Source organism: Galeopterus variegatus, unplaced genomic scaffold (genome assembly GCF_000696425.1).
Source record: "Galeopterus variegatus unplaced genomic scaffold, G_variegatus-3.0.2 Scaffold7396, whole genome shotgun sequence".
Taxonomy (NCBI): domain Eukaryota; kingdom Metazoa; phylum Chordata; class Mammalia; order Dermoptera; family Cynocephalidae; genus Galeopterus; species Galeopterus variegatus.
Window position 1 is genome coordinate 71,917 of NW_007733507.1, and position 12,916 is coordinate 84,832.

General features: G+C 46.0%; 1 protein-coding gene across 1 annotated transcript in view; it reads right to left on the reverse strand.

The window, feature by feature from the left end:
- LOC103607401 (chromosome unknown open reading frame, human C16orf45) overlaps positions 1-6,076 on the reverse strand; it is a 52,404-nt gene extending 46,328 nt beyond the window's left edge. The window contains exon 1 of the mRNA XM_008591909.1: positions 5,959-6,076. Within this exon, the coding sequence (XP_008590131.1) occupies positions 5,959-6,062 (104 nt within the window). The 5' untranslated portion in view covers positions 6,063-6,076. The remainder of the gene's footprint in view (positions 1-5,958) is intronic.
- Between the last annotated feature and the right edge of the window lie 6,840 nt (positions 6,077-12,916).

Genomic DNA, 12,916 nt, shown 5'->3' on the forward strand with positions numbered 1-12,916 from the left:
AACAGACTTTGGAATTATCAGCTCATTAAAGGGAAGAGAAAAATGCAGGCTTATACAAAAAATCTTAAGTAATAATAATAAAGTCAAGGGCCCAGGGTAGAGTTAGATTTGATGGTTGAGAGCCACATTCAGAGAGTCAGTCCATCCCAAGAGGCTCTCATGAACATTCACTCTGAGACCCAGCTTCTCTTGGGAGAGGAATGCTTTCTGTCTATTCTCTGGGAGTGATTAAGCAGCCCTGATACCCTACTCTCCCTCAAAGTACAGTGTTAACAATGAAAGGAGGGAAGATAATTTTGCTTTGCTTAATGCCTAGGAAGAGTCACCACTTTCATACATATTATCTCTTTTCATCCCTTGTTACAATGCTACAAGTCATTGTCTCCATTGTATAGGTGGGGAAATGGAGGCTGAAACAGGGCAAAATATTTTCTCTAGGCCACATCGTTGGTCAGAAGTAGAGCTACGCTCCAAAACCAGTTGAGAGACCCCATAGCACAATGGTTGAGACCATGGACTCTGGACCCAGAATGCCTCAGTTATATCCTTGTCTGCTATTTAATGGAACCTGTGCAACTTTGGGCAAGTGACTTGACCTCTCTGTGCTTCAGTTTCCTCACCTGTAAAATTGTGTGTGTGTGTGTGTGTGTGTGTGTGTGTGTGTGTGTGTGTGTGTGGTATTATCTCCCTATGTGGTTGTAGTGAAGATTAAATGAATGCATCGGTACACTTAGAATACGACCCAGCATAGCAAGTATTCAAAAAGCTGCTATCTACAATGCATCTCCTTTCTATTACCCCATCTTGAGTCTTTGCCAGGTTTCTAGGGCCTGACTTCTTCGCCACACTTGGTACTTCTTAATAAAATGAAGTTCCTAGAGTTTAAGCCCAGGGTCTGGAAATATTATAACTCAAGGGCCATGCTCCTGAAATATGTCCTTTACACATCCACCTCCTCTGCCTGCTGCAGTTCTGAGTCTGACTGATTAAAAGCCACCACTTGCCCAGCGCACACTATCACTTTTATGAAAATCCAGCAAGCGAGTGTGAAATGAAGATAACCGCCTCCCACCCGCATTCGGAGACTGAAGATACTTAATTATCTGAAACCCAGATAACGAGCAGGAGCAGGATGGTACACGAGACGCAGGAAAGCTGAGGCGGGCAACCAGGGGCTGCAAGAGGAGTTATTAAAAGCTAATGATGTGAATCAGGGCTGGAATGAAGGGCAAGAAAATGAGCCTGAGGTTGCTGACAGCCTCCGAGTGCTCTTGCCTGCAGTAGAAGAGGACAGGAGAGGCAGGGAGAGGTGGCAGTGGTGGGGACTGAGAGTTGGGCAGCTCATAGGGTCAAGGAGGGGAACAAACAAGCTTCAAACATTATCTCCCAGACATTTGCCACCTCCTGCAGAGAACTTTTTATAATTCTGAGGGGTTGATTGACCCCTTCAAATGAAGTTCATAAAATTGCCAAACCTCAAGCATGAAACAGCAAGTTGGAAACCAGAGGACATGGGAAGGGAAGACAGTGAAAGAGGATGTGCAAACTCCCAGCAGTTGACTTTACATACTTTGACTGTCTAAGTTGGAGCTCTTCATTTCAGGCTACAAAATAAATCAGTTATGTTCAGAGAAAGGGTATAGAAAAATCCAAAGCCCGACTCTGTAGAATCTGTTCGATTTCCACCACACTCAACTCAAGTTGGCAGAACAAGACAAAACCTGATGTGGGATTGTGGGCGTCCAACCAGGAGTTTTTCTTTGCATTGTGGGAGAGCTGGGCAATGAGGAAGGGGGTCCTTGCATTTGGAATAAAGATAACAAATAGCTGAGGGTGAAGGGCTCTGCCTCCGAGACAAACATCTTGAAACCCTAGTTCTGCCTCATACCAGCTGGAGAGCGTGAGCGAGTCAGTTCTTCTCTCTCATCTCAGTTTCCTCAAAATAGGAGGAATAGAACCCACCCCATCGGGGTTCTTGTGAGGGCCCGATAAACAAAGCAAGCATATGCATGCTGCACGCTGTGTGGCTTATCAGTGCTCTCAGCAGGCAGCAGCTCTTGAGTGCTCTGTCCTGTGCCCAGTGTCACAGACCAAGGATGCAAGAGAGCCAGGGTGACTCCTTCTTAGTAGAAAACTTCTTACAAGTTCTCGCTGGTTCCGTGGGAATGAGCAAATACGAGGGTACTTCCAAAAAGTTCATGGGAAGATCTGCATTATCTTTCAATTATGTGTTTCCACAAACTTTTTAAAGTACCCTCATGTCCCTCTTCTGCTTCCTCCCTGTCCTGGCAGGAGGAGAAGGAAAATGGGCAGAAGCTGTGGATCCCAGAGGAAAGGGTGAGACAAAGCAACCAAGAAAGGGGAAACCACAAAGAATAATTCTATACGCCGGGAGTGTTGGGTGTGGGGAAGGCAGCAGCCACAGAACCCATTAAGAAAGGGTCAACCCAGCAGGACATCGTGGGAGTGAGAAGGTGTCCTGACCCGTGAAATATGGTCTGACTCACACGGCCGCCACGGGAGCTGGTGGGTATTAACATGATTACTTTGGAGCAGGTGTGACCAAATCAATCTCATCATAGTTATTACAGCTACAGTCACTGGAAATATTTCAGCCAAGGGCTGTCACATTTCTGTTGCTTGAAGCTTCCTCACCTGTACCTGAAAATGCGTTGCCTGAAAATGCTTAGCGGGGTCTGGAATTCAATCTCCCTCTTACTCTATGCCAAGGGGTCTGACATGCGTGTGTGCGTGTGTGTGTGTGTGTTTGTGTCTGTGTGTGTGTGTGTTATAAGGCGGTTGTTGGTGTAAGGATGAAGCATGAAATAATAATTTATTGCACATTTGAGAAAATATTAATTGGCCTAATAAGTGCCAGGCACTATTCAAGGTGCTGGGAAGATACAACAGTGAGGAAGACAGATTGAGGTGCCTGCCCTCATGGAGCTTACTCTCTTTAAGGAATTATCTTGGTAGATACAGTGAAAGCTTCCTACCTCCCTCCCTCCCTTCCTTCCTTCCCTGACTCACTCATCGAATACACACTCTGGAGTCAGACTGCATCCTAGCTTAGCTGCTTATTAGCTAATGCAACCTTGGGCAAATTTCTTAACCTTCAATTCTTTCTTCTCCAAAATGGAAATAAAAATATCTGCAGGATACGTACTACAGCTATGGAAGGACCAGCTCTAAGAAATAGCCAGGAAGCTGAATACAAGTATGGACTTGGCCCACGGCCTGTTGGGAGGCTGAGGATGATGGATGAGGAATTTGTCCAGATCTGAGTGTGCTGCATCCTCTTTCCTGGCTGTCTTGCATCTCTGAGATTGGTGAGGTGGGTGCCCCTGCAGGCAAGCTACGCACTGCACAAGGCTGGGCTTGGCGGGGAGCTGTCATTATCATCCACTGCTGTCTGCAGAATGCTAGTGAGACTTCTGGAGGCCTGGAAGCTGGCCCCTGCCCTGGAGAATGTCCTGACTACTCTGACATCCTTCTGGATCCTTTAGATAATTTGATTAATTCAAGCATCTACTGTAGACATTTGTCCCTAAATGGTTGGACTCGTGGGCTTGATGAGGAAATTCAGTGAGATCACAAATCAAGAGCTTAGCACAGTGCCTGGCCCAGAGCTCACACTTAATAAATGTCCCTAAGCACTTGCTATGGGCCAGGCATGTGCCAGATGCCAGGAGTAGTGCATGTGTGTTCACACACATACACCCTGCAAAGCTCAGGAAATGCAAAGTGCTGTTGGAGTGAGCAAGACTGGAGCCACGTTGGGACCTAAAACTGCACGGGCTTTAGATTAAAAAAAAAAAAAAAAGAGGGCACAGTGTTTTTCTTAGTATGCATTTCTCTGAGTTCCCTCTTTTCCCATGGTTATTTGATATTTTGAACCTTGGTTATGGGTCAAAATGACATTATTTATATAAACGTAAAGTTGTTCTAAGTCAGCCTGGAGCTGCAAACTTGCCATGAGTCATGTACTATCCAGACCCTGAGAAACCAAGGAAGATGTCAATAAAGCTGTGCTGATTCCACCCTCCAGCAGGACCCTGAGACAACAGCAAGGACGGGAGCAGAAACAGACAGAGCCTTGGTGAGACCTTGCACGGAGCCCCCACAGCTCACATCCCCCTCCCTCCTGCTTTTTATTTCCCACCTTCCATTCCCTCAGACTCCTCTTTAAAAACCCCTGCAGTAAACCTGAGTCTGTGAGGGGGCTTTAGTCTGGCTGTTCTCCTTAAAGGTACCAGAGAGATGGGTTAGCCTAACATCCCTCCTCAAGTCACTGGGATTCCTGAATTAAAGCTGACTTCCATTTTTACCAACCTTTGACTTTTGAGTGATTTGCTTTTGTCTGGGAGCAGGCGGACAGACCTGTGAGTTTGGTATCAATTTTGGGGAGCTTCAGCCAGGAGCCGAGTGCATTCTGTAACATGGTGAGCAAAGCCAGGAGCTAAATGCCCTGGGGTAACAAGATTTGGGGGAGCCTCACCCAGGAGCTGAATGCCCTGGATTCTGTAGCAGATTTTGGCAAACCAAGCCAGGGTGTTTGCACAGGGCAGGCAGCAGACTTGGGTTTGGTAGCAGTGACAGCCATTGTTCCTGCAGCAGCAAAAGCAACTTTTGGACCCTCGTGAGCACCTCTGGGCTAAAGGGCTCTTCAGTACTTTAAAGCAAACTCATGTTCTCTGTCTTCCTTTTGCTACCCAAAGAGGGAGAAAGGGATTGTTTCTGAGCACTTGTATGTTGGTTTATCTTATTTCCAGACAAAAAGGAGGGTGTCTCTTCTCTGTAAAGTGGGAATGTTCTAGAACCTTCCTCTGAGGGCTCCTGTGAGAAGGGATGATACACATGAAGTATTTAGCACAGGATGTGGCACATGCAAAGAGCTGAATAAATGGCAGCTGTAAATATTGTATTCTACTTTAAGGGGTGAGAGAGAAGGTCCTATAATGTCATAGTGAGAATGTGGGTTTTGAAGGCAAGAAGAGCTGGGTCTGAATCCCACCTCCCCTGTTTACTAGGTGGAAGGCCTTGGGTGGGTTGTTTGACCTCTCCAAGTCTCAGTTTCCTCATCTGCAAAATGGGATAATCATATACCCGGCCCTGTTTGTGGTGTGAGAAATCCATGAAAGAACAGGTGAGGGGCTTAGTTTGTACTTGGAAGGTGGGATGTGCCTGCTGCTTCCAGTGGAGGTTGAGGCGGGTGCAGACAGGCAGTGCAGATTTTCCAGCCAGCTTTCCTCTTAACCCTGTTTTTGTTTTATTTTGCTTTTAAACTCTCGCTATTTGTCTGCCAGAGCCCAATTTTTTAAATTATAGTTTCTCTTGAAAGACTACCTATAATTCCTAGGAATGTTGTACTCTGTAGATAGTAGACATTCAACCTATGACACTCTGGGGTTGCTAAATGATCCCATGAGAAAGGTATTATTATTTTCACCTATTTACAGATGAGGGGACTGAAGTTCAGAGAGCCTAAGTAACCTGCCCGAGCTCACTAGCTTTTTTTGATCTCAAGCCTTTCTGAGCCCAGTGCGTTCTCTTAATGACCCCAGCACAGGGTCTCCTTCCCTTTCTTTCTCTTTCCCGTTCTCCAACAGGGAACATAGAACAAGCTTGCTCTTTGGAGTCAGACTGGCTTGAATTCAGTTCCAACTTAAGGGTCTTGTTTAAAACGGGAGATAACAATACCCACTTCTCTAGGTAGTAAGAATCAAATGAGATCTTAAAAAATGCACATCATGCCTTTATCCCAGTGCCTGGGGTCTTGTTTAAAACGGGAGATAACAATACCCACTTCTCTAGGTAGTAAGAATCAAATGAGGTTTTAAAAAATGCACATCATGCCTTTATCCCAGTGCCTAGCACATCAATACGTATTAGGTTCTCCAGGCGTCCTCTCTCCTCTACACCCTTTCCTTTTCTCAGCCACTTCCCCGAAGCACTCACATGAACCTGAGCTCAGACTCCCTTCGGACCAAGACTTCCCGGAGACGTTGAATTTTCGCCATCTCCAGCTCGATCTCCTCTGGCATCATCGTCGTTTCTGCCATGGAGATGATGTCCAGCTGACCTGTGCAGGAGATACGAAATGCAGGTGTCAAGATCACCAGGCTGCATGGGTGTTTGAGAATTTCCGCAGGACAGAAGCTGTCCTTGTTCCAGAGAACAGCATCCTTCCACTGTCCGTCACACACTGTGGGGGCACCCATACCTCAGCCTGTGCTGCAAATGTGTATTTGTGAGTGGACCCTTTGGGAACTGGAAAACATATTTTCCATGGAAAACCTTGTTGTAACAGCAAGTGGGGGCTCAGGTGGGCTCACAAAATCCTGCTTAAGGCATTGTCAGTCCTGGCTTGGTCCCAGCTTCTGAGCTTCCGCTCCCTTGACCTTGGCCACTTGGCCACATCCCAGTCTCAAAGACCAAAGCCAACTCTAGGCAGAAGAAAGTTTTATAATAATTTTTTTTTTTTTGACCAGTAAGGGGATCGCAACCCTTGGCTTGGTGTTGTCTGCACTGCGCTCAGCCAGTGAGTGCACCGGCCATCCCTATACAGGATCCGAACCCGCAGCCTCAGTGCTACCAGAACCGCGACTCCCTTCGGACCAAGACTTCCCGGAGACGTTGAATTTTCGCCATCTCCAGCTCGATCTCCTCTGGCATCATCGTCGTTTCTGCCATGGAGATGATGTCCAGCTGACCTGTGCAGGAGATACGAAATGCAGGTGTCAAGATCACCAGGCTGCATGGGTGTTTGAGAATTTCCGCAGGACAGAAGCTGTCCTTGTTCCAGAGAACAGCGTCCTTCCACTGTCCGTCACACACTGTGGGGGCACCCAGACCTCAGCCTGTGCTGCAAATGTGTATTTGTGAGTGGACCCTTTGGGAACTGGAAAACATATTTTCCATGGGAAACCTTGTTGTAACAGCAAGCGGGGGCTCAGGTGGGCTCACAAAATCCTGCTTAAGGCATTGTCAGTCCTGGCTTGGTCCCAGCTTCTGAGCTTCTGCTCCCTTGACCTTGGCCACTTGGCCACATCCCAGTCTCAAAGACCAAAGCCAACTCTAGGCAGAGGAAAGTTTTATAATAATTTTTTTTTTTTTGACCGGTAAGGGGATCGCAACCCTTGGCTTGGTGTTGTCTGCACCACGCTCAGCCAGTGAGTGCACCGGCCATCCCTATACAGGATCCGAACCCGCAGCCTCAGTGCTACCAGAACCGTACTCTCTTGAGTGAGCCACAGGGCCAGCCCTATAATAATTATTTTGTAGTAGTAATACTAAGTAATGTAAGCAATAGTNACTCTCTTGAGTGAGCCACAGGGCCAGCCCTATAATAATTATTTTGTAGTAGTAATACTAAGTAATGTAAGCAATAGTCTTACAAAGTAATACAAGTTTGTTGTAGAAAATTCAGACCATACAGGTGGGCAAAAAAGAATACAGTAAAAAGTCATCCATAGCCCCACTCCCCAGAAAGAACCACTACTGACATTTGATGGACATTCTTCCAGTCTTATATAGTCAGAGTCATATGAGAGTACTTCAAAAAGTTCATGGAAAAATGGAATTAAAAGATAATACAAATCTTTCCATTAACTCTTTGAAGTACCTTGTATATATTGCCATACAAAACCATATATTAAAAACCATCTATATTACCATATGTATAACCATGTATATATATAATAGTATACACTATCATATATAGAGAAAAACACTACATATACATGTATGTATGTATGTATGTATGTGTATTAGTCTGCTCAGGCTGCCATAAAATACCACAGGCTGGGTGACTGAAACAACACCAATTGATTTTGTCACAGTTCTAGAAGCTGGAAGTCCAAGATCAAGGTGCAGACCGAGCTGGTGTCTGCTGAGGGCTCTCTTCCTGGCTTGTAGACGGCTGCCTTCTTGCTGTGTGCTCATAGGGTCTCTTCTTTATGTGTGTGTTGTGGTGGAGGGGACCAGAAAGCTCTCTGGTGTCTCTTCTTAGAAGGACACCAATCCTGACTGATCAGGGCTCCACCCTTTTGACCTCATTTAATCTTAATTACTTCCTTAGAGGCCCCATCTCTACATACAGCCAAACTGGGAGTTAGGGCTTCAACTTATAATTTTCGTATGTTAATCACATAGATTACCATATATCTTTCTAATATTTATATGGTTATCCGTATGGTTAAATGTATTATAAATGTAGTATGCATATATAGGGTAATATATACGGTTTTATACATACAACATGGATAATATATAAATACACATATTTCTCTAAAGACTGAAAAAATGTACAGGAAAATATTAGTAGTTAAAAATGCTAATATATGCCTGTGTGTGTGTATATATATATATATACACATACACATACATGTATACACACACACACACACACACATATATATGCCATTATATACATATGCATGTATCCACTATTATGTAGATCTTACTTTTGTGATATGAAGTTAGAGTCTCTGTATTTTATTACTGGCTGTNTTAATCTTAATTACTTCCTTAGAGGCCCCATCTCTACATACAGCCAAACTGGGAGTTAGGGGTTCAACTTATAATTTTCGTATGTTAATCACATAGATTACCATATATCTTTCTAATATTTATATGGTTATCCATATGGTTAAATGTATTATAAATGTAGTATGCATATATAGGGTAATATATACGGTTTTATACATACAACATGGATAATATATAAATACACATATTTCTCTAAAGACTGAAAAAATGTACAGGAAAATATTAGTAGTTAAAAATGCTAATATATGCCTGTGTGTGTATATATATATATATATATACATACACATACATGTATACACACACACACACACACACACATATATATGCCATTATATACATATGCATGTATCCACCATTATGTAGATCTTACTTTTGTGATATGAAGTTAGAGTCTCTGTATTTTATTACTGGCTGTTTTCACTTAGCAACATAGCATGAGCACTTTGGCCTTCTCTTGGATGTTTTTCCTCAGCAGCAGTGCAAAAGGCTGGGTAGTTTTCTATTTGTGGCTATATCACAAGTCTCCTAACCAATCCACTGACATTTAGGCTGTTTTCTATTTTTCCCCACAATAAGCAGTTCTATGATGAACGTTCTCAAAGCTAAATCTTTGCACACATCCAGGTGTTTCCTTTAGGCTACATTTCCAGAGTGAACAGCTGAGTTTTAAGGGATGCAATATTCTAAGGCCTTTTGCAGGTGGAGGGGGAAGCTTAGGAAAGAAGAGTTCTTGCTCTACGATCAACATCACGTTACCTACATCTGCTAGTTCCTTCCACACTCACCCCCTAAAGCCGGGCGCCACTCCCCCCCCACCTCAATTATGCTGCCTGGTAGTTTTCTTTACCCTTCCACACAAGTCCGTGATCTGGAAAGCTGCCCCCCTCTTTCTACCTGTCTGTTTCTCTCCTACAACCTGGAGCCCTGGCCCTGCACACCTGCACAGGGGTTGGGGTACTGTGATTGGCAGACTTCCTGAAGTCAACCCTGCTTGCTTGGATCTCAGAATAGTGCCCACTCCCAAGAGCCCAGCTGTGGGACTCTCCTGGCCCTGAGTTCTTTGGTAGAAGTCAGGTTTTTGGTAAGTTGACCCTCCAATCACCTGCTCCACAATGCATCTGTTCCATGTACCGAAATTACCTGCCTCCCCTCCACCAATTAAAACTCCTCCTTATGGGCCGGCCCGGTGGCACACTGCTACAGTGCGCCGCTTGGGAAGCGCGGCGGCGCTCCCCCTGAGGGTTCGGATCCCACATGCGGACTGGTTCCCGCTCACTGGCTAAGCGAGGCCCGGGAGCAACACCGAGGGTTGCGATCCCGTTGCCGGTCCCGGTCCGGTGTGGGGGCGACACTGAGGGTTGCGATCCGTTGCCGGACACGGAAAAAGACAAAAAGCAAAAAAAAAAAACCTCCTCCTTATTTTGCTGAGCAATCTGGAGAAAGGCAACCCCATGTAGTCGATTCTCCCTTTGAAATGCATGACCTCTTAACTGTCTCAGAGATAATTCCCAATTCATACAAGAAACAATGGCAAAAGCAATGGAAAAGGCCAAGCAATTACTAGCAGAGAAAAGACTTAGGCATGACAGTCTTCTATTGGAGATTTCCTCTCCTTTTGGTTCAGCGTCTCAGAGTGATGTCTGCTTCTCTTTCTATTTTCAGAGCCATCCAAGATTTCACAACACAGTGCAGTACCCGGTGTTGAGCTGGGGAGGGGGCATCGAACAATTGCATAAATGGGAGGAAGGGAGGGGAAGTGGTCGAAAGGGGAAGATGTGAAATTGGAGAGATCCTCAATCGCCTCCTCTCTGCCTTCTAAGGACAGCGGATCCTGAAGACCATCAGCGTCTGGATGAGCTGGTGCCAATGGGGGTGACAAGTGGAGGGAGGGCAATGAGTGTCAGTAAGAGAACAGGAAGGAGAGAGATCTGAGGAGCCATCTCAGGCTGGGACTAGGGAAGAGGGAGAGATGCCTACAGAGGATTTGCAGGAAATTGTCCATGTGAAGGGCTGGGTAAAGACTTCTTCGGGGTCATCAGGTTACACTTCAAGGCCCCTGGAATCAGATCTGGGGTCCTACTGATCCTGACACCATGCCAAGATAGCTCCTGGAACTGGAGCAATAAGGCTTGGTTCAAGGAAGAAGGGAAGGAGGGAAGAACAGGATAAAGAGATTAATATTAATTGAGCGTTACTATGTGCTGGGCTGAACCAGGCTGGAGGACCAACTTCAACAAGCACTGACTCTGGGCACAGGGCAATTTAAGGTTGTAGTGACATGGGAGTAGGGGTGGGGAGTGTTCTGGAATCAGGTGGCCTAAGCTTGAGTCGCAGCTCTGCCCTTCGCTAGCTGGGTGGGGTTAGAGAGTTTGTTAACCTCTCAGTGGCTCAGTTTCTCTTCTGTAACATCAGGATGACAAGAAAGCCCACCACCCAGGGCAATCATGAGGAATGAATTAACCAAGGTATGTCATACCCAATATACGGTTATGATTCCCCTTGTCATGACCACAGCCCCTGGTCTGCCCCACCATTACTTTTAATCCTCACCACAAGCCAGCAGAATCAGTATGTTCTCATTTTTACAAACAAGGAAACAAAGGCTCAAGGGTGGCAAGGGAAAGAGCTGAGCCCCTGCCAGGTTCTAAATTCACACTCTTTGCCCCATCATGGCTGCTCTTGTCCACACAGGCATTCTGAGTCCCATACCCCCTATTCAGTCACATCTCCAAGTCAAGGATGGTGTTTACAACAAGTCACCACAAACTGGGAGGTTTAAAACAACAGGAATTTATTCTCTCCCTATTCTGGAGGCCAGAAGTCCAAAATCAAAGTGCTGGTGTGGCCACATGCTCTCTAAGTTTCTAGGAGAGGATCCTTCTTTGCCTCTTCCAGCTCCCAGGGGCTCCTGGCAGTCCTTGGCTTGTGGCAGCATCATTCCAACCTGTGCCTCGGTTTTCAGGTGGCCTTCCTCCCCATGGCTCCGTGTGTCCCTCTTTCCTTTTCTGTTTTATTAGATTTAGGGCCCACCCTAATTCACGGCGATCTCACCTGGATCCTTATCTTAATTACCTCTGCAAAGACCCTGCTTCCAACTAAGGTCACATTCTGAGGTTCTGAGTGGATATGAATTTGGGGAGGACACTAACCCACTACAGTGATGGATGGTCACCAGCTTGTAAGCTCCCTGTCAGCAATGCCATTGTTTCCAAAAGGTTTAGTCACTGCACCTAGAGCACAGCCTTGGCTAGTAGCAGCAGGAGTCCCAGGACACAGCCAGGGTGTGGGGAAGTGNGAGCACAGCCTTGGCTAGTAGCAGCAGGAGTCCCAGGACACAGCCAGGGTGTGGGGAAGTGGGTGGGGAATTGGGATCTGGCAAAAACCAGCTGGGGCCGGAGTTAGAGATGCTAGTGTGAGGCCAGTCACCAGCTGCATAACCTCTTAGCATCATTTTTCTCCCCTGCAAAATGGGGTTCAATAGTTATCATGTGCTGGAAGCGTTGTATGTATTATCTCACTTAATCCCTGTTTTACAGATGATGGATCTGAGGCTCAGAGAAGGAAAGTGACTTGCCCAACATCACACACCCAGAACGTTGTAGAGACAGAATTCTAATGCAGTGGGCTCTCTTTCCCTCTATTTAACCACATGCCTTAAGCACATGATACAGCCTCCTGGTGAGGATTAAATGCATTTGTGCATGCAAAAGTGCGTAGTTAACCACCCTCCCACCCCCCATACACCATATAAGTGTCTTCATTGTTCACATGGGCAACCTGATTTCCATGGGACAGATGCTGAAAACAGCAACACACCCAGGGGCGAAGCGTGGGCTGGAGGGAATTAATCACACCCCATGAATTGGCATTTTACCCCCATCCTCGGGGGAGGACAGAGGAGGCGGCTGCCAGGCTCCTGGTGCTGAGACGAATGTTTAGCTTTGATTTGGGGCAGAGAATGGGGCTGAGACCTCTGTTGAAAAGTCCTGCTCAAGGATGCTTTCCTTCCCCTAGAGAAAGGAACTAAGTATAAACCTCAAGTCGATATGAAATAGCTAGCATCCTTTCTTGTAGACAGCACTCTGCCAGGCACTGTGCTGGGCTCTCTGGAAGCCTTATCTCATCCAATCTGCGCAACACCCTAGGCCAGGGGCTGATCGTGGGCCAAATCCAGCCCTGTGCCTTATGTTGTGAGTAAAGTATATTGGAACACTGGTCATGCTCATTCATTTACTTATTATTTATGGTTGCTTTCGCACTACAATGGCAGAATCGAGTAGTTGCAACTGAAATTGCATGGCCCATAAAGCCGCAAATATTTACTACCTGGCCTTTTTTTTTGCCAAGCCCCTGCCATAGATGGTAG